Genomic DNA, 21,732 nt, shown 5'->3' on the forward strand with positions numbered 1-21,732 from the left:
GGTCTCTTCTCCGGCACACCCTTCCCTCAGGGTAACATTATACTATACATGGGGAGCAGCTTTAGAAGACTTGTACGTAGCGGATAGTATTGTAGTGGTCAGTCCTTACTCTGTAGAGATATTGAATGTGCGTTTAATGCTGCCTCGTCACCCTCCTCCTCTCTCATTCCTCTGATCCGGATACACAATGAGCGTTCTCTATAGGCACAGAGGAAGGAGAATAGGAAATCTGTGCTCTGTCTTGAGGCATGATAGGACTGACATTTAGAGCTGATAAAACATGAGAGACATCGCAGGAGACAATAGATTCGTTCATAACTACATGATCTGCGTCAGCAAATACTTGACAACATGGGGGGAATGCATCGGGTTATCTGCCAAGGACAACATCTCTGGTCTAGAGAAACCTCATTCCCTAGTCATGGTCAGTGCTATAATACCTAAAAACTATAACAATATATATTAACAATTATCTTAATGCAAAAATTGCAGGTAATTATCTTCCATACAGAGAAACCACACTCCAAAACATACTGGTAGGGTGATTAGATTGTGAGCCCCATTGGGGACAGGGACCGATTTGGCAACCTTTGGGCAGCGCTGAGTAATCTGTGTGCGCTATATATATAAATAAATTATTATATATTATTATTATTGCGCCATACTGTGCCGCTGGTATAATACCGCACTGTTGTGAGTCTTTAGCTGATCACTTTTAACATGAAGTAATTCAATCCTCACTTACTATTAGATGATCTGCTATTCACTATTTGACAAGTGCCCTTGACTTGGTGTTTGGCAAGTAATGTAAGACATCAGAACGTTTATCACAACTACCCATAAGGATTAGAGAAACTCCAATCACACAGTTACAACATTAAAGGGAACCTATCAGCTTTCACAACACTACGGGGGCTTTTTAGGTCAGTTTCTGCTGACAGGTTCCCTTTAAAGAGGACAGGCCTGCATCTGTGACTTGTGCTACTTCCATTTTTTTAGAATATTATAGTAAGAAGGATCATAACACTGTCCTCCCAGCAGGTGGTATTGTATCTAGTAGCGTATGTGATGCTAAACTTAAGCATCAGGGAATAGAGCGGGCCTATTTATATGTAGTCAGGGAGTGGCAATGGGAAAAAATAGCTGGAATTCTTCTTCTGTGACGCTCACAGGTATAGTTTTTTTAATGTTTGTTCAATGAGTTTCTTAAGGAGAAAGAAAACCCCTTTCACGCCGCTGCTCATAGCCGCTTTGTAGCGGGGCCACCACATAGAAAGCTCTGCCACATGGGCTGATGGGGAGTGATTATTTGTTACAGAATGTTCTAATCTGGAATCTTTGTGTCAGTTTTTGGCAGCATCTCCAGTACCAAGTGACGACGTCCATAATCGCACCGTACGCCAGCAGGAGTGCTACGAGGATGAATATCCTCACGAGGGAAAATGTTGCAGAACCTGTGCAGCAGGTAAGATGCTTCTGAGTGACTGAGGATACAATGTAACAGGAAAGTTACAGGAAAGATCTCCCATCGTGTACCAGATGGTGCGGCTATCATGGGGTCCTTGTGGAGCGTTGGGGCTGGTTATGGTTGTTCTTAGAGTCAGGAGAACACCATCAGCAGGACTCCTCTCTCCAGTCAAATTTTTTTTTGCTGCCAGGGTTGGAAGAATTCGGTCTAAGAATTTTGTCATTTAAAGGGAAGATTCAATGAAGATCTGTGCTTTAACATCATTGGGGGTCATTTACTAAGGGCCCAATTCGCGTTTTCCCGACGTGTTACCCGAATATTTCCGATTTGCGCCGATTGTACCTGAATTGCCCCGGGATTGTGGCGCACGCGATCGGATTGTGGCGCATCGGCGCCGGCTTGCACGCAACGGAAATCGGGGGGCCGTGGCCGAACGAAAACCCGACTTATTCGGAAAAACCGCCGCTTTTAAAAACAGAAAAAGTGTCGCTTGGGAAGCGCTTACCTTCACCTGGTCCGAGCTGGTGTATTCCGGCGTGTTCAGATGTTTTTCAGCGCAGCAGCGCCACCTGGTGGACGGCGGAGGAACTGTCTTCATAAATCCCGTCCGGACCCGAATCCACCGCAGAGAACGCGCCGCTGGATCGCGAATGGGCCGGGTAAGTAAATCTGCCCCATTGTCTGTGTGGCTGAGTGAGTAGCACTTTTGCCATGCAGCGCTGAGGTCCTGGGTTCGAATCCCACCCAGGTCAACATCTGCAAAGAGTTTGTATGTTCTCTCCGTGTTTGCGTGGGTTTCCTCCAACACTTCAAAACATACTGATCGTGAGCCCCATGGGGACAGGGACCGATTTGTCATGCTTTGTGCAGCGCTGCGTAATCTGTGTGTGCTATATAAATAAAGAATTATTATTAATATTATTGGGCGTTGCTATTCTTCCTTAAAGAAGATGTCCCAGTAAAGACACTTTTCTCTTAAGGGGATATTCCCACAAAGACGAGATTCTTAAATATACTCAGGATAACAAAATAACATATTCTCTATTTCACTAATTCACTGTTATTAACAAAAATACAGCATTCCACAGATATAATTCCACAAGTACTTCCTGCCAGCAAGCAGCAGTGTGCAGAGACTTACTCTGCAAGCTACAGATAAGATAAGATCTTTATAGCAAGGGAAGGAAGTATGGCAGAGCCGACTCTGTGTGTGTTATAGCTGAGATATAGCAGGGCTGACTCTGGGTGTTATAGCTGAGATATAGCAAAGCAGGAATGCATCATTGTTTGTTATACCCATCTCATGGATCTCATCATGTCTCATCTCTGTTCTGTCTCATCTCTCTTTCTATGTGTTAGATACCAGTATAATGTTCAGAAGCTAAATGAAAGTGTAGAGAAACCTGTACCCTAATAATCTAAGCACATTGTCAGCACACAGAATCTTACAGCACTAGAGGGATCATGAAGTGTCTGCTTAGAGAGTCCCCAACACACTCTGGAATATTCCACTGACCAACACTGAGTGATGGAGCTAAAACGAAGTAAAATTCTAAAGTAAGGGGTTAAAATGATCATTTTTTTGTAAATATCACTAGGATATTGAAACTTTCTTTCATGTGCAAACCCCTTTAACCACAGTATACTTTAGAAATCTGTCAATATGTGTCTTTAGTGAAAGGACCCCTTTAAGGTTTTCTACCATTACAAGTGTTCAACAAACTACTCAGGTCCCTGAATGAAGAATGTTTCCTGTAACTATCTTCATGGGAACGAATATTATGAATTCAACAGGATATTATTTCCCGTACCAGGAACATTCGTTTTTGCACATTGCACAATGAATCATCTACGTGGAGTCTGTAATCCCTGCACTCCGGGAGTATCGTACACTGCCGCCCCCAATGGACTGGAATCCTGCCCGAACTGCCAGGTCTGCAAGGACGGTAAGGAGAATGTACAGAATTCTTAAGCTTATTATGGGAGGTGCACCAAGTGGATCCTACTATGAAAATTTTGTACCTGCAAATTAGGGGCAGATTCTGAATGTAAAATACATAGATATAGAGATATGAGATAGATAGATATATAGAGATAGATAAATAGAGATATATATATAGATATATATATATATATATATATATATATATATATATATATATATATATAGGAGATAGATAGATAGATAGAGATATATAGGAGATAGATAGATAGATGTGGATAGATTGATAGAAATATATAGGAGATGGATAGATAGATAGATATGAGATAGATAGATAGATAGATAGATAGATATGAGATAGATAGATAGATATGAGATAGATAGATAGATATGAGATAGATAGATAGATAGATAGATAGATAGATAGATAGGATATAGATAGATAGATAGATAGATAGATATGAGATAGATAGATAGATATGAGATAGATAGATATGAGATAGATAGATAGATAGATATGAGATAGATAGATATGAGATAGATAGATAGACAGATAGATAGATACATATAGATAGATAGATGTGGCTAGATGGATAGATAGATAGATAGATATGAGATAGATAGATAGATATGAGATAGATAGATATGAGATAGATAGATAGATAGATATTAGATAGATAGATAGGAGATAGATATTAGATAGATAGATATTAGATAGATAGATATGAGATAGATAGATATTAGATAGATAGATATGAGATAGATAGATAGGAGATAGATATTAGATAGATAGATATGAGATAGATAGATATTAGATAGATAGATATGAGATAGATAGATAGGAGATAGATAGATAGATAGATAGATATGAGATAGATAGATAGACAGACAGATAGATAGATACATATAGATAGATAGATGTGGCTAGATGGATAGATAGATAGATAGATAGATAGATAGATAGATAGATAGATAGATATGAGATAGATAGATAGATAGATAGATAGATAGATATGAGATAGATATGAGATAGATATGAGATAGATAGATAGGAGATAGATAGATATGAGATAGATATGAGATAGATAGATAGATAGATGTGGCTAGATGGATAGATAGATAGATAGATAGATAGATAGATAGATAGATAGATAGATAGATATGAGATAGATAGATAGATAGATATGAGATAGATAGATAGATGTGGCTAGATGGATAGACACTCACTTGCTTCCTGTGTTGCAGATAAAGTCACGGTCCGGTCTTGTACCACGACCTCTGATGCTTTGTGCCAGTGTAAGCCTGGATATTACTGCAGCCCTGATGAACCGTGTGAAGTCTGTAACCGCTGCTCCAGGTAATTGTTATGTGTTCTATGTGTAAAACAAAGGGCATTCCTCTAATAATAATAATAAACGGAAGAGGCCGCAATACTCTGACACTGCCTGACATTGTATTTGTCGTGTGTTACTACCAGAATTACCTGTAATATTGTATTTCTCCTCAGATGTCGTAAAGACCAACGTATTAAGGCGATGTGTACCCCAACTACTAACACAGTCTGTGAGGACACCTCTCCACCAGATCCTACCTCACCCAAAACTGACCTGAAGGATGGACATACCGGTACCTCCTATAGATTATGTTCTGAAAATGACTGCCGCATGAATTACACATTACTTCCCTATGTATCAAATATTACTACACCATAAATCTCCCATTACTACCCCTTGTATCTAATATTACTACCCCTTGTATCTAATATTACTACCCCTTGTATCTAATATTATTCCCCCTTGTATCTAATATTATTCCCCCTTGTATCTAATATTACTACCCCTTGTATCTAATATCACTACCCCTTGTATGTAATATTACTACCCCTTGTATCTAATATTACTACCCCTTGTATCTAATATCACTACCCCTTGTATGTAATATTACTACCCCTTGTATCTAATATTACTACCCCTTGTATCTAATATTACTACCCCTTGTATCTAATATTACTACCCCTTGTATCTATTATTACTATCCCTTGTATCAAATATTACTCCCCCTTGTATCTAATAATACTACCCCTTGTATCTAATATTTTTCCCCCTTGTATCTAATATTACTACCCCTTGTATCTAATATTTTTCCCCCTTGTATCTAATATTACTACCCCTTGTATCTAATATTACTACCCCTTGTATCTAATATTATTCCCCCTTGTATCTAATATTACTACTGCTTGTATCTAATATTACTCCCCATTGTATCAAATATTACTCCCCCTTGTATCTAATAATACTACCCCTTGTATCTAATAATACTACCCCTTGTATCTAATAATACTACCCCTTCTATCAAATATGACTACACAATGAATCTCCCATTACTATCCCGTGTATCTAATATTACTACCCACCTCATGCATCTAATTTTACTTTCCCATGTATCTAAAATATTACCCCATAAACCTCACTTTAGTACTCTATGGCTCACATTTATAAAGCAGTCTCCCCTAGTATTCTGTCTGTGGCTGTACTATGCACGCTGTGACACAATCCCGTGCACAGAAAGGGGCGTTGCGGTGTGTACTCGCACCGTGCACCACATTTATGTTGGCAAGTCCGACAAAAGTCTGGCAAAAAATACCTCAGTTTAAGCATATTGGGCGCCTACAGGGTGCGCCAGATTGATGAAGATTGCCCTTTGCCAAACTGCACGTAGTGCCATACTGCCATATTGCCTCATGGGCCTATGTGACTCTCATTAAGAGCCTCGGCCCAGTGAAATGCATGTGATTGGTAACCAGCACCCGGTTTCTTGCATTTAAAGGAAACCTACCACTGCTGGCATGATAAAATCATGCGAGCAGACCACCTGGTAGGCTATTTAATACTGATGCCGGCACATACTTTAGTTAGGCACGGCGATCGTTAGTTTAGATAAAAAAATGTTTTACTTACATATGAAAATATTCCTCCGGTGCTACCCTACCTCATCTTCGGAAGGGAGATGTCTTCCGATCTTTAATTATTCACGCCTCCTTCATTGTAGCCGTTTCCTTCGGGTGCCGAGAGCCGTGACGTCACCAAGCTCTCGGCACCTATCGCTGTCCGGCTGCGTGAGAGTTAGTATCTGCGCATGCGCGATAGGTGCCGAGAGCTTGGTGACGTCACGGCTCTCGGCACCCGAAGGAAACGGCTACAATGAAGGAGGCGTGAATAATTAAAGATCGGAAGACATCTACCTTCCGAAGATGACGTAGGGGTAGCACCGGAGGAATATTTTCATAGGTAAGTAAAACATTTTTTTATCTAAACTAACGATCGCCGTGCCTAACTAAAGTATGTGCCGGCATCAGTATTAAATAGCCTACCAGGTGGTCTGCTCGCATGATTTTATCATGCCAGCAGTGGTAGGTTTCCTTTAAACTATACAAGGCACTGGGTGCCGGTTACCAATTGCATGCGTTTCACTGGAACACATATGCAATCAGGCTGAGACCCTTCCCCGGATGCTAGCGCCACGTGTGAATGTCCTAAAGTGCTCCTATGTATCCCCCTTCAACATCCCCCTTGCCTCTTACCTCACTACCCCATGGGGCACATTATCTTACCCGTCCGCTGCTCATGAACTCTGCTGCAATTCACTAAGATCGTGCGCCCGATATCCTGCATGTGTCGCTTCCCCGCTCAGGTCCCTGGAGTTCACCTTCTTCTTCCTGGTGCATGTAAGTGCATTGTCCGTGTATAATGCGCTGTGCGGGGAGTCACTAAGATCCTGCGCCCGATATCCTGCATGTGTCGCTTCCCCGCTCAGGTCCCCGGAGTTCACCTTCTTCTTCCTGGTGCATGTAAGTGCATTGTCCGTGTATAATGCGCTGTGCGGGGAGTCACTAAGATCCTGCACCTGATATCCTGCATGTGTCACTTCCCCGCTCAGGTCCCCGGAGTTCACCTTCTTCTTCCTGGTGCATGTAAGTGCAATGTCCGTGTATAATGCGCTGTGCGGGGAGTCACTAAGATCCTGCGCCCGATATCCTGCATGTGTCGCTTCCCCGCTCAGGTCCCCGGAGTTCACCTTCTTCTTCCTGGTGCATGTAAGTGCTTTGTCCATGTATAATGCACTGTGCGGGGAGTCACTAAGATCGTGCGCCCGATATCCTGCATGTGTCGCTTCCCCGCTCAGGTCCCCGGAGTTCACCTTCTTCTTCCTGGTGCATGTAAGTGCATTGTCCGTGTATAATGTGCTGTGCGGGGAGTCACTAAGATCGTGCGCCCGATATCCTGCATGTGTTGCTTCCCCGCTCAGGTCCCCGGAGTTCACCTTCTTCTTCCTGGTGCATGTAAGTGCATTGTCCGTGTATAATGTGCTGTGCAGGGAGTCACTAAGATCCTGCACCCGATATCCTGCATGTGTCGCTTCCCCGCTCAGGTCCCCGGAGTTCACCTTCTTCTTCCTGGTGCATGTAAGTGCAATGTCCGTGTATAATGCGCTGTGCGGGGAGTCACTAAGATCCTGTGCCCGATATCCTGCATGTGTCACTTCCCCGCTCAGGTCCCCGGAGTTCACCTTCTTCTTCCCGATGCATGTAAGTGCTTGGGCTTGCGACACAATTTGAAACTTAAAGGAAACCTTCCACCACGGATCTACCTATAAAGGTAGATCAGGTGGTAGTTGCATCTATAGGACGTGAGGATAGCCCTATTATGGGCTAATCCTCACGTCCCCACAATCTTTTAATAACTTTTATTTCCCTAATATGCAGATTTACTAAAGAGGCTACTGGGACGTGGAGTAGCCATATATGGTGCAGCTACTCCACGCCCCAGTAGCCTCTTTAATCCTCCTACCAGAAATCTTCCGCGTTCGCCCGTGAAGCCTGCCGTCTGCGCATGCGCAAAAGCTCTTGCTTTGGAGCAGTGACAACCTAGACGCGGGCCTGCTGTTTTGACCGAGATTTCTGGTGGGAGGATCAAAATGGCTACTGGGGTGTGGAGTAGCCGTGTTGTGTAGCCTTATCTCCGGCTACTCCACGCCCCAGTAGCCACTTTAGTAAATCTGCATATTAGGGAAATAAAAGTTTGCGGGGACGTGAGGATTAGCCCATAAAAGGACTATCCTCACGTCCAATAGATGCACTTACCACCCGATCTACCTTTATAGGTTGATCCGTGGTGGTAGGTTCCCTTTAAACCCTCACTCAGTCTGAATCAGTCAGATCATCCGATGGCACGCCCCCAAATCTCTGACGCAAGAAAGCAGTGCAGCTGCGCTAAAATCCGATCGCGTGCGACACAATCCCAGCGCAGACACCTGTTATATACCTGTCACAGCCGTGCAAATCCTGAAAACGCTGAAAAGTCTGACAAAAGTGCAATTCACGACCCTTAATTAATAAGCCCCACGGTGTTCTCTTTTTCTTCTTTTAGTTTTTTTTTTTTTAACATAAGTTGTCATAGTAACAATTCCTTATTTTTTTGTATTTTAGTGCCGGTGCCAAGCAATTCCTCGAAAGAAGTAACTGGACACAAAACAGGTGAGGCAAGAGATTAGAATCCTGGGTGGGAAATCTTTGGAATCAGAACAAAGGCTGTCAGAATGTATCCGCTATGTTATTATTGCTGTACCATAAATTGATGTCTACCAGCTATTTCGGGGGGACATGGAGAACTCCCAACTTTTTGTTCTGTCCTCTCATCCTCCATGGCTGCTTATTGAGCTGACCGTAGTGTAGAAGTAGAGTCACTAGTTATATAATCATATATATTAGAAAATGTTATACATGTACATTTATAATGTATAGTAATGCACACATTTTCCTCCCAGTGACAAATTTGTAGGACAATTTTTTATAACTTTTTAATGTTTTTATCTTGTTTTTTTATCAGTCCCACCAGATGACCCAAGAGACGAACCCCCAGACTCCAAATCCAGTGAGTATAGCTTTTATCTTATGAATTGCAAGCACTAAATATTGCCGTCTGTCACACAGGGGAGAGGACATGTAGCCTCCTCTTGCTCCTTGGTGGGGGCCCCGGGGCTTGTGTCCCAGATGCCCATCATATAATACGAGCTGCTGGGGACTGCTATGTCATTATTATGGTGGACAGATCCATTGTGGTCCTCCGGAATCCAAATTAAATATTTCTGCTATCTATAGTGCATTACAGTTTCAAGGGGACCTGAATGTATTCAAATGGATGTAGAGCTATTGAATAACCATAACTCACTACTCTAGCACCCCCCATGTTAGATGTCCAGGCATTGCAGCAGCTGTGACACATTGTAGACACATGCGATGGTGGTGACACTGCCATGTGTAGTGCTAACCTGCCTATCTTTCTTTTTCTATATTACAGACGTTCCTACAATATTATCTGCGGTGTTTGGTACCATCCTAGCACTAATCATCCTGATCACTGGACTCTATTGTTACATAAGTAAGAAATGTGCATCTAAATTAGATGTTAATTAATTAAAATGGATAAATAGACAGATATGAGATAGATAGATAGATAAATATAAATGATATAGATAAATAGATAGATATGAGATAGATAGATACATAGATATGAGATAGATAATAGATAGATAAACAATGGGTAGGAATCGGAGCAGCACAGGTTCCTTGTGGGTGCAGAGCTGTAGATCCTTTGGCAAGGGTCTCAATGATAAGTCCAGGTAAAAGGCAGCACTCCGTAGATTGTGAAAAACGGGTGTATCTTTATTCCATAACTGCAACGTTTCGGTGTGATTGCTTGAAAAAGGTGTGCAATCACACCGAAACGTTGCAGTTATGGAATAAAGATACACCCGTTTTTCACAATCTACGGAGTGCTGCCTTTTACCTGGACTTAGATAGATAGATAGATATGAGATAGATAGATAGATAGATAGATAGATAGGAGATAGATAGATAGGAGATAGATAGGGAGATAGATAGATAGATAGATAGATATGAGATAGATAGATAGATAGATAGATAGATAGATAGGAGATAGATATTAGATAGATATGAGATAGATAGATAGATAGATAGATAGATAGAAGATATATAGATAGATAGGAGATAGATAGATAGATAGATAGATAGATAGATAGATAGGAGATAGATAGATACATAGATAGATAGATAGATAGATAGATAGATAGGAGATAGATACATAGATACATAGATAGATAGATAGGAGATAGATAGATAGATACATAGATAGATAGATAGATAGATAGGAGATATATAGATAGATAGATAGATAGGAGATAGATAGGAGATAGATAGATAGATAGATAGGAGATAGATGGATAGATATGAGATAGATAGATATGAGATAGATAGATAGGAAATAGATGGATAGGAGATAGATAGATAGATAGATAGATAGATAGGAGATAGATAGGAGATAGATAGATAGATAGATAGATAGATAGGAGATAGATAGGAGATAGATAGATAGATAGATAGGAGATAGATAGGAGATAGATAGATAGATAGCTGGATGGATAGATATGAGATAGATAGATAGATAGATAGATAGATGGATAGATATGGGATAGATAGATATGAGATAGATAGATAGATAGATAGATAGATATGAGATAGATATGAGATAGATAGATATGGGATAGATAGATATGAGATAGATAGATAGATAGATAGATAGATATGAGATACACACACACACATACATACATACATACATACATACATAGATGAATATGTAGAGATTTAGATAGATAATAGGTAGAGAATATGTAGATAAGAGTTAGGCTACATTCACAAGACACTGTGCCCGCTGTATCGTAGTACGGTGGGCACACGTCGGCGCTCGAGAGAGGTCGCCCCCGCCCCTCTCCATAGCGATATATTGTGCACGGCGCCGTATTCCAGGGTAACATAGGACATGTCTTATCTTGCTACCGGCTACAGAACAGTACGGTGCTGCTCCTTTGCACTCCTGTACGGCCCCGTGCGCTCATTTTCCTCTATGGGAGACATATATACACCGTATATACGCCGCACGTATATACGTCCCCCATACGGCCGTGTGAATGTAGCCTTTAGAAAGTTAGATACAGATAGATATATAGATAGACAATAGAGAATATGCAGATATAAAATAGATAGATATGTGATATTAGGATATTATAAACCTTATTAATAATTTCTTTTATTTTCTTACTTTTAGAAAGAACTAAAGATAAGAATGAGGTGAGTCGCAGGTAGTTATTATATAAATGACATGATCGGATCATAGCGCTGCACAGATATCATCTATCATATCATTATCACCAGCACAAATTTACAGGGAAGCTTTTACCCCCTTCATCAGCTCCTGCTCTTTACTACACATTGCTCCATTTACTCCGGGACAGACAAAATCTACCATTTGATTACATGCATTGTGAAGCAAACCTACCCTGAAAATGTTGTAGCTACACTGATGCAGAAACACACCTTGTTAAACCGGTTAAGGACCGGGCCCTTTCCTGTTTTTTCATGTCCATTTTTCACTCCCCACCTTCAAAAATCTATAACTTTTTTATTTTTACACGTAACGAGCTGTGTGATGGCTTGTTTTCTGCGTAACAAATTGCACTTCATGGTGATGGTATTAAATATTCCATGCCATGTACTCGGAAGCAGGAAAAAAATTCCAAATGCAGTGAAAATGGTGAAAAAACGCATTTGCGCCATTTTCTTGTGGGCTAACATATTACGTCCTTCACTGAGCGCCCCAAATGACATGTCCACTTTATTCTTTGGGTCGGTACGATTACGGGGATACCAAATTTGTATAGGTTTTATAATGTTTTCATACATTTACAAAAATTAAAACCTCCTGTACAAAAATTATTTTTTTGATTTTGCCAACTTCGGGCGCTAATAACTGTTTTATACTTTGGTGTACGGAGCTGTGGGTGGTGTCATTTTTTGCGAAATTTGATAATATTTTCAATGATAATGATTTTTAGGACTGTACGACCTTTTGATCACTTTTTATAGATTTTTTTATATTTTTCAAAATGGCAAAAAAGTGCCATTTTCGACTTTGGGCGCTATTTTCCGTTACGGGGTTAAACGCATTGAAAAACCGTCATCATATTTTGATAGATCGGGCATTTTCGGACGTGTCGATACCTAATGTGTTTATGATTTTTACTGTTTATTTATATTTATGTCAGTTCTAGGGAAAGGGGGGTGATTTGAAATTTTAGGTTTTTTTATTATAATTTTTTTTTGTTAAACTTTTTTTTATTTTTATTTTTAATATTTTTCAGACACCCTAGGGTACTTTAACCCTAGGTTGTCTGATCGATCCTATCATATACCGCCATACTACAGTATGGCAGTATATGGGGATTTTCCTCCTCATTCATTACAATGTGCTATCAGGATCTTCGGAAGACCCGAGGCTACCATGGAGACGGATCGCCACTCCCCGATGACGTCACGGGGAGCGGCGATCCCAGGTAAGATGGCGGCGCCCATGCGCCGCTATCCTTTTGAGGCTGCCGGCAGCTTTGCCGGCAGCCACCGCTGTGATAACACCCGCGATCGGTGTTAGCACCGATCGCGGGTGTTACCGGTAAGCCTTTGCTGCAATATGCAGCAAAGACTTACCAGCTATGGAGAGGGCTCAGTCCGTGAGCCCTCTCCATGCAGCGCGACCCAACCGCCCCCGTGAATACACGGCGGGCGGTCGTGAACCGGTTAATCACTGAGCTGAGTGGTTTTGCTGAAAAAAAACAACTATAAAATTATAATAATGAAGCTCTGTCGCTCCTGTGGCTGCCTCGGCGCTTCTCCTCTTACCCTAATTAAGCACTGCTCTAGAGAATGATGTAATCCCTGTGTGACAGGCAGAAGTAATCAATCGCTACACCATCCCCCAGCTGCTGTGTATGTGTTACCCAGCTCAGGTTGACTAGTCCTGTCCAGTTGAGGAAGCTCCATGTAATGTGTTTCTGAACGGCAGGCTGAATGCAATCCAGCTTTCCCAAGGTCCTGAATGTTATAATAGTTTTTTCAGCAAAACCACTGAACTCGGTGATTAAACAAGATATGTTTCTGCACTAGTGTAGCTAAAGCATTCGCAAGTTATGTTTGGTTTATAAAGCATGAAATCAAATGGTAGATTTACTTTAAGCTCCACCCATCTGACAGTAGAGAGCCTAATCAGCATATGGAGTACTAAATCTACCCCGGAATTGAAAGGTTCCCTTTAATATATCACAGTGCTGGGTGCAGTGTTGTATCCGCTTATACCTTCCTTATCATCTTCCATCCTCTATCTGTATTATAACAGCGCTCTCTCATTCCTGGCTCTCAGAACAGCAGTGAAAACACTTCATTGAGCTCCGTGCCAGCAGAAAGTCCGGATCCCAGAGAGGAGGAAGTCTCCCGAGAGCAGCAGCGCCTGATGCCTCCGGTACGCTTCCTGTGTAGCATATTCCTTATTGTTACAAGTCATGTGCCTTCTCCTGCAGCCACCTCCTATCCGCTCTGCGGATGTGTAGACGACGTCTTCTGACCACAGTAACCTGTGATCCGCAGGGAAAGTACCGCACATCTATGTAATTATTCAGGGGCTTCTTATTTACAATCACATGTAAATGAACCCCCAAATACTAATCACAGGGACCTTCAGTAATCACCTGTACTCTATGGTAAATTACTGCAGCGTCTCTATAGGTGACATAAAGTATTGCAGGATTTGTAATGCGGATAAAAGGGGTTTTCCGGTAATATGGAACCCCAAGGAGCTGGGATAAACATATAAAGGACACATACTTACCCTACTCCGGCTCCAGATTCTTGCTTCACTACTGTTTTTACTGGCTGGAAGTCCCAGGGGGTCATGCAACCTGGTTCAGCCTATGAGTTGGCTTCTCAGGCGATAGGAAGTCACTTCCATTTTTTAGGGGATTTCACTTCCTTTGTTGTCCCCTGGTCTAAGGAGGACACTCACTGGATAAATTAGTTATATGAGCCAAAAAACAGAAGAACCAGAGAGAGGTAGGGACTGTTCCAAGGAGGCCACTCATTTTTTGAAGTAGGTCTTGTGACCCCCCTCCCCAGGGACTACTGGTCTACTGGAAAACTTCTGTAAAACCCCTTTAAGGGGATTACCTATCCTTAGCTTAGGTCATTGATATAAGCCGGATGGGGGTCTGACACCGTTCACATTGGAAAAAGTTATAAGCAGAAGGCTCCATTCTCTGTGTAATGGCCTCCCCAGGGTCTTGCGGCTGCAGCTCCATCCTCGGTGTTGTGGTTGCACTGGAGTACTGCGGCACAGATCTGAGCTTGGCACAGCCATAACACAGCGAATACTTCCTTCTGGTTCCAGCTACATCCACACGGTGGGTCTTCTGATCTATGGGGTAACTGGTTATCGGACCCGCACAGATCTTATATTGATCAATATTTTGCACCTCACCAGGTTCCTAGGGTTGAACATGAGAGAATTCAGATGGCAGTGCCCTATGTGCCGGTGCCCCCTGGTCCGGGTGAGCTGGAAGAGAACAACGCTGCAGAGGACCCAGGAGACAATGCGGAGGAGGAAGAAGAACAAGCAGAAGACCCCCGGCTGGGTGCTGTAAGTTATATAATAAGTGATAGCCCGCAGGGGTAGTGGAGGGTGGCACATGCCAAGGGGGGAATACTGTATAGTGAATGGAGACAAGAACATGAGGGAAAGGACTTGTTTAGACCAACTATAGACTTGGCATATATAGGGGAGTGTCTTTACATAGTGGCCCCTCACCTTGTACACTGGTTTGGGATGTTGAAGAAGTAAATTTGGCAATAATGTTGCTACATTGGTAATAACTCAACCACTTTTATTTAACAGATCTGTCAAGAATGTGGACAACCCCAACCCTGTGATACACGTAAGTATCATCAACGTAACAAGCATCTTGTGTTCATCCTGGCTTTTTAAATATCATGGAAATTCTAATTTTGTATCTTTATGCAGATGAGATTCTTAGTGCACTGGGGGCAGGGTTAAATCTGATGGGGCACCTGCTGCCTTGATTTGGGAGGTGGTAGATCCCTTTAACCCATCCGCAAAGCATATATTTTAAAGCAGAACTATCGTCAGGATACACATTTCCACGTAATGACACGTTCACAGAGCCTTACTAATACTAATTCCCAATCTGCTTTTATCATTAACAATACTGCATGTATATAAAAGTTTACCTGGGACCCTGCCGAAAACGGCATTGAGTTACAGGGGTGTCTATTACAAGGCAGCTATCATCATCATTATCTGCTCTGCTAGATCTTCCTCTTTCTTTCTTCTCTGCTACCTTCCCCCTCTCTCGTGTAGCCTTTAGCTGACCCCGTGCTCCAAGCAAATCTCTGTCAGCTCTGGTTTACAGAAGAGAGGGGAGAGGGAGGAGCAAGATCTAGCAGGGCAGAGAGAAGAAGATAATGATGATGACACCAGGGAGTCCAATGCTAGTTTGCTGGCAGGGCGCCAGGTATAGTTTTATCAATTATTAAAAGTAAGTGGAACCATTAATGTTAATTATAAAAGCAGATTGGGAAATAGTATTAAAACGGCTATGGGAACCTGTCAATAGGTGAAAATGTTTGTCCTGATGACAGGTTCTCTCTAACTTAATGGACACAATTTATGTCTTTTTCAGAGTGGTCCCGCACCTTCTATATCATCATTAACAACATCCCAGCAAGCTCCATCCTGCAGCTTGTCCGTCAGCTACACCTCCACAAATCCACCATAGATCACGTACCGAGGGATCATCCCGATAACTCTATTGAAAGAAGCTATAGCTTACTGAACAAATGGAGGGAACAGAAGGGCACACAGGCCTCTATGAGGGCACTACTGCAAGAGCTACGGAGCATGAACCTAGGGGGGTGCTGCGAAAATATTATTAATACTTTAAGAACTGAAAAGATTCCAATCAGTTAGTACATCTCAGAGGTTTACATTTCTGGCTTGACTGACTTGGACAGAAGTTCTTCACAAAGTTCTTTGGTATAACCCAAAATGGTTCCTTGGGTAGACTTAATGGTACTTAAATATGGCTTTTTTTTTTTACTCTACCCCCCCAATGAGTCGTGGACGACACAATATGGCTTCTGTGTTTAACCCCACCCACAAAAGCATCATGGGAGGAGCAAACATGAATTTCTTCATAACTGCACCAAATAAGCCATCGTGGGAGGAGGAAACATGGCTTCCTTCATAACTGCACCAAATAAGTCATCGTGGGAGGAGGAAACATGGCTTCCTTGATGACCTCATCGACAAAGGCATCATGGGAAGTAGAAATATGGCTTCCTTAATAACCACACCCACCAATGAAGAAAACAGGGTTTCTTTATTTAACCCTACCCACTGAGGCATCATGGGAGGAGGAAACATGGCTTCCTTGATGACCTCATCGACAAAGGCATCATGGAAGGTAGAAATATATCTTCTTTAATAACCACACCCACCAATGAAGAAAACATGACTTCTTTATATAACCCCACCCACAAAGGCATCATGGGAAGTTGAAATATGGCTCCCTTAATAACCACACCCACCAATAAAGGAAATATGGCTTCTTTATTTAACCCCACCCATCATTGGAGGAGGAATTATGGCTTCCTGGATAGCACCTCCCACCAGGAAGTCATGGGAGAAGGAAATATGGCTTCTATCATAACCTTAACCATTAAGGCATCACAGAAGGTGGAAATATAACTGCCTAAATAACCACATCCACCAAGGAGTCATGGGAGAAGGAAATATGGCTTCTTTATTTAAACCCACCCACTAAGGCATCATGGGAGGAGGAAATATTGCTTCCTTGATAAGCCCACCCACCAACGCATTATGGGGGGAGGAGAAGAAGCGGTCCCTTCTTTTAACACTGGATCCAACTCATCGTTACATCATAATAGAAGCTTCGGGACAAAGTAAATACTCCCGCATTGGATCTGACCATGTTTCTAGACTGACAAGTACTTTTACTTGTATGATATATAAGCAGGATTACACCCACCTACAAGGGATGGTATAAACTACTCTAGATATAGGGCTGACGCCTCCTCCTAGGCTGTCCTGCCTGGGCTCTGCTGTAAGCAGCCACACCCCTTAATCTTGTGAAGCCCCACCCCTGCTTATGTTATTTTTTTCGAGAAACATGAGGGAATATTATATTTGTAAGAATCTGTGTTCACTGTATTTCAAACGATATTGATATTTTGGTTTTATGAAGTACTCCATACAATATTTCATGTTTTTTTGTGCTACTTTTTTTGTTTTATTTTAACAAATTCAGGGCTTAAAGGGAAGAAACTTCTTTTTTTTTTACTGGAAATAGTAAAAAAGTCGACACATGGAAGGGAAACAACGCTGCACTGAGCAATACCATTTGTGTTGATTTTGTAGTAGGCGCGGCTTGTTGAATCGGTAAAACTTTATCGAGTGAGTGGCGATGGCAACAGTAGGTCCTTGGGACTCAAATTTGGTTGAAAAAGTGGTAGCTGCGATGTAGCCGTTTATAATGTGACTTGCATTTGTTTAAGGTGCTACTTTATAGATTGACATCACACACAACAAGGTTGGTCTTACAAAAGCCGTGTAGAACATTGCGTTTATACAGCACTGAAACGTTAAAGGGGAAGTTTCCACCAATTAGCTATGGGAAACAGAGGTGAAACTTGGGGCTCAATGCATAATCTGTTTCAGGCAGTGGACTGGCACATGCCATTCACCGAAATGGTGCCTTCCTATGTGGCAAAGGTTGACTTTGACCAACCTAAGGTACCAGGGCCCAAAAGTAATAACTACCTCTTCACCCCTATAACACTGGTGCTATCTAAAGTTTCCATAGCTTTCTGCCACAGCTCAGAAATTTACATTACTGGAAACTTTCTCGATTGCCATTACAGTGAAGCTTCCTCTTTAATATGTTCTTTCTGTTATTTTTTAGAATTTGTGAACATTGTAAAAATGTATCAATATTCAGGTATTCATGTTGATAAGGGTATTAGTAATTGCCTTAAAGGGGTCGTCCCATTTCAGAAAAACAAATGTTACGGTTTGTATTATAAAAAGTTCTTCAATTTTCCAATATACTTTCTGTATCTAATCCTCACGGCTTTCTAGATCTCTGCTTGCTGTCACTCTATAGGAAGCATCTATGTTTACTTCCAGTGGACAGAAATCTGTCCATGGTCACACAGGTGCACTGCTCGTTATATCACAAAGTGCTAATTACCTTCTGTGCTACTACCGAGCCGTGCACCTGTGTGACCATGGACAGATTTCTGTCCACTGGAAGTAAACATAGAAGCTTTCCATAGAATGACAGCAAGCAGAGATCTAGAAAACCGTGAGGAATGGACACAAAAAGTATATTGCAAAATTGTATGACTTTTTGTCATCAAAAACATTGACATTAATTTTCTGAAATGGAAACGGCCCTTTAATTTAGTAGTACTGCACCTTTAAGGAGCTCCCTTGAGCCACACTAGAAATGGAGGTAGTCAAAAACTGGACTCGTCTGGTCACTGGTCAGACGAAAATCTATACATTCAGCTAATTTGTAACATTTAGGTTTTTTTTACTAATTTTCTGTAAAATCGAGCAGCGATTGTTGGCGCACGACGGTTTCCCAATGGGTCACGAGCGTTTTGCTTTGAACACTTTGATAGGAGTTTTAGAATTTTATGATGAATTTTGTGATAACCTCGAAGTGTAATAGCCAACAGACAGGGGTTGTTCTAGGTCTTACACTGCTTGTGTGTCTGCACTTACTGGCAGTGCACTAGAGAAGAAGCTTCTGTGGTACCATGATGGGCACTACAGATGCTCAAACTCATTTCATGAAAGTAAAAACAGGAAGGACTACGGCAACTCTGAGTAATCATTACATTCAAGTAAAAGAGAAATGTCGGGGGGGGGGGGGGGGTCATAGTCCAAAAAGTGGCTTCCTTAGTTTACAAAACGGCCAACAAACTTGTTTACAGTTTACAGCAAATTTGGCTCTTGCTCTTCACTTAAAAAGACATTAGTCTTTGGTATTTTGTGATATTTAGTTGTGTGTAAGACCCAGAAGGGCACTAGAGACGAATCCAGACAGCGTAAATACAGCTCCTTCAAAGCCCACCCACCGCTGATGTCATAAAAATGGTGGTATATATTCTACACTCACAGTAAGAAGCATAAAATCAGATGTGTGGACATCTTCCATGGCTTCTGTGTGTGTACTGACTGGATGTGTACTAGAGAAGAAGCTTCTATAGCCTCAGGATAGGCACCATAGATGCTCAAACTTATTTCAAGACGACAGAAATGTGTATTTGACCTGTAAGTAATCAGGTCAGTTCAAGGAAATGTTAAAATTTCTTAACAAGGAGGCCGTAGTTTGGCAAAATGTCTGCCACCAAAAAATATGGTGGTAAGTTGTTTCAGTTTAAATGAAATCAAAATACAAGGGGGCACTGTCTCCGTCTGGAGAAAACAAGGTTTAATCACCAGAGACGACAGGGCTTTTTACTATGAATACTATGGAATAGCCGAGCTCAGGGGCTGGTCACAGCAGGGACAGCAGAGAGCTCAGACGCGGGTCACAGCAGGGACAGCAGAGAGCTCAGGCACTGGTCACAGCAGGGACAGCAGAGAGCTCAGGCGCTGGTCACAGCAGGGACAGCAGAGAGCTCAGGCGCTGGTCACAGCATGGACAGCAGAGAGCTCAGGCGCTGGTCACAGCAGGGACAGCAGAGAGCTCAGGCGCTGGTCACAGCAGAGACAGCAGAGAGCTCAGGCGCTGGTCACAGCAGGGACAGCAGAGAGCTCAGGCGCTGGTCACAGCAGGGACAGCAGAGAGCTCAGGCGCTGGTCACAGCAGGGACAGCAGAGAGCTCAGGCGCTGGTCACAGCAGGGACAGCAGAGAGCTCAGGAGCTGGTCACAGCAGGGACAGCAGAGAGCTCAGGCGCTGGTCACAGTAGGGACAGCAGAGAGCTCAGGCGCTGGTCACAGCAGGGACAGCAGAGAGCTCAGGCGCTGGTCACAGCAGGGACAGCAGAGAGCTCAGGCGCTGGTCACAGCAGGGACAGCAGAGAGCTTCAAGAAGGGTCTAGATGCCTTTTTACACCTAAATAACATTGATGGTTCTGTTATATAGAATTGTTTCCCCTAAATCCCTTCCTCATCCAATCCCTTCCCTTCCTTGGTTGAACTTGATGGACAAGTGTCTTTTTTCGACCGTACAAACGATGTAACAATGTTTACAGTGACTGGACAAGCTGTAGACTTTATGGCAAAAAAGTTATAAATACTATGATGAGGAATCTGTCGCAGTTAGGCCGCATTCACACGTCCATTAAGGTGATGTGTATACGGCCGCAAACCAGCGGCAATGGCGACCCGGTGGCGGTACGGTGCCATGTACCGTACACGGGAAGGGGAAAGATAGAACATGCTCTAGCTTTCCCCGTGTATGTGGCCGTGCGACGCTGTTTGCTATAGAGAGGGAAGAACAGCGCTCATCCATCCTCCTCTCCAGCGCGCTCACCCGGGCTACGGCACGTTGGCGTAAATGTATCCTTAAGACTGTTGAGTTCTACTGTTAGAAAAGGGGAAAAAAATGGTCTAAAAACCTTCATTAATGTGTCGGAAGGCAGTTTTTTGGCATAAATTACACCATAATTGGCTGCATGAACTCCACCAATGCTTTTTGTTAAGGACGGTCATGGATCGGTCCCAAAATGTCTTCCTGAGTCTACAAAATGGAGGAGTAGGTTGGATACTGTCTGTTTGGGCGCGCACAGAGGTTCAAAGTGACACATCATATAGGGTAGAGGTCAACGTTTATTGGTAATCTCGGAACACAACGCATTTCGGAGTATCGAAGACTCCTTTTTCAAGTGGTAGGAGACTGCAGCGTGGGAGAAGCGAGTTCTGTCCCAGTTTGAGTTTGTTTGCCTTCCTATCTTCTTATGAGTCTACAAAAGGGCGGCCCAATTCATAGTAGACTCTTCCCCAGACTCGTACCACATTGGCTCTTCCACCGAATTAGTAAAGGGGAAGACGATACCTATCGTGACGATTCTGTGTTAATGGTGTGTGCACTTACGGGAAGTGCACTAGAGAAGAAGCCAACAGACCGATGCTGCTTCTATCATTGACCTCACAATTGCGGCTCTTAATGGATCACACAAAATGGCTAGGGCAGCAGCATGGTGGCTCAGTGGTTAGCACTACAGCCTTGCAGCGCTGGGGTCCTGGGTTCTAGTCCCAGGGTCAACATTTGCAAAGAGTTTGTATGTTCTCTCCGTGTTTGTGTGGGTT

The 21,732-nt window shown here is 42.6% G+C and overlaps 1 protein-coding gene and 1 long non-coding RNA gene across 4 annotated transcripts in view; one reads left to right on the forward strand and one right to left on the reverse strand.

Annotated features, from left to right (window-relative positions):
• Positions 1 to 18,584, forward strand: part of LOC140071348 (tumor necrosis factor receptor superfamily member 1A-like) — a 28,371-nt gene extending 9,787 nt beyond the window's left edge. The window contains exons 2-13 of one of the 2 annotated variants that reach the window (XM_072118983.1): positions 1,348 to 1,465; positions 3,283 to 3,414; positions 4,656 to 4,767; positions 4,918 to 5,036; positions 8,896 to 8,943; positions 9,296 to 9,340; positions 9,767 to 9,847; positions 11,594 to 11,616; positions 13,715 to 13,837; positions 14,852 to 15,007; positions 15,263 to 15,302; positions 16,068 to 18,584. In XM_072118983.1, coding sequence (XP_071975084.1) covers positions 1,348 to 1,465; positions 3,283 to 3,414; positions 4,656 to 4,767; positions 4,918 to 5,036; positions 8,896 to 8,943; positions 9,296 to 9,340; positions 9,767 to 9,847; positions 11,594 to 11,616; positions 13,715 to 13,837; positions 14,852 to 15,007; positions 15,263 to 15,302; positions 16,068 to 16,354 — 1,284 coding nt within the window. In that variant the 3' untranslated portion in view covers positions 16,355 to 18,584. The remainder of the gene's footprint in view (positions 1 to 1,347; positions 1,466 to 3,282; positions 3,415 to 4,655; positions 4,768 to 4,917; positions 5,037 to 8,895; positions 8,944 to 9,295; positions 9,341 to 9,766; positions 9,848 to 11,593; positions 11,617 to 13,714; positions 13,838 to 14,851; positions 15,008 to 15,262; positions 15,303 to 16,067) is intronic. The other variant, XM_072118984.1, reaches the window with a different exon arrangement.
• Positions 1 to 21,732, reverse strand: part of LOC140071351 (uncharacterized) — a 141,194-nt gene that overhangs the window by 85,288 nt on the left and 34,174 nt on the right. The gene's annotated exons all lie outside the window — the stretch shown is intronic.

The sequence above is a fragment of the Engystomops pustulosus genome, chromosome 7 (assembly GCF_040894005.1).
Source record: "Engystomops pustulosus chromosome 7, aEngPut4.maternal, whole genome shotgun sequence".
In the NCBI taxonomy this organism is placed as follows: domain Eukaryota; kingdom Metazoa; phylum Chordata; class Amphibia; order Anura; family Leptodactylidae; genus Engystomops; species Engystomops pustulosus.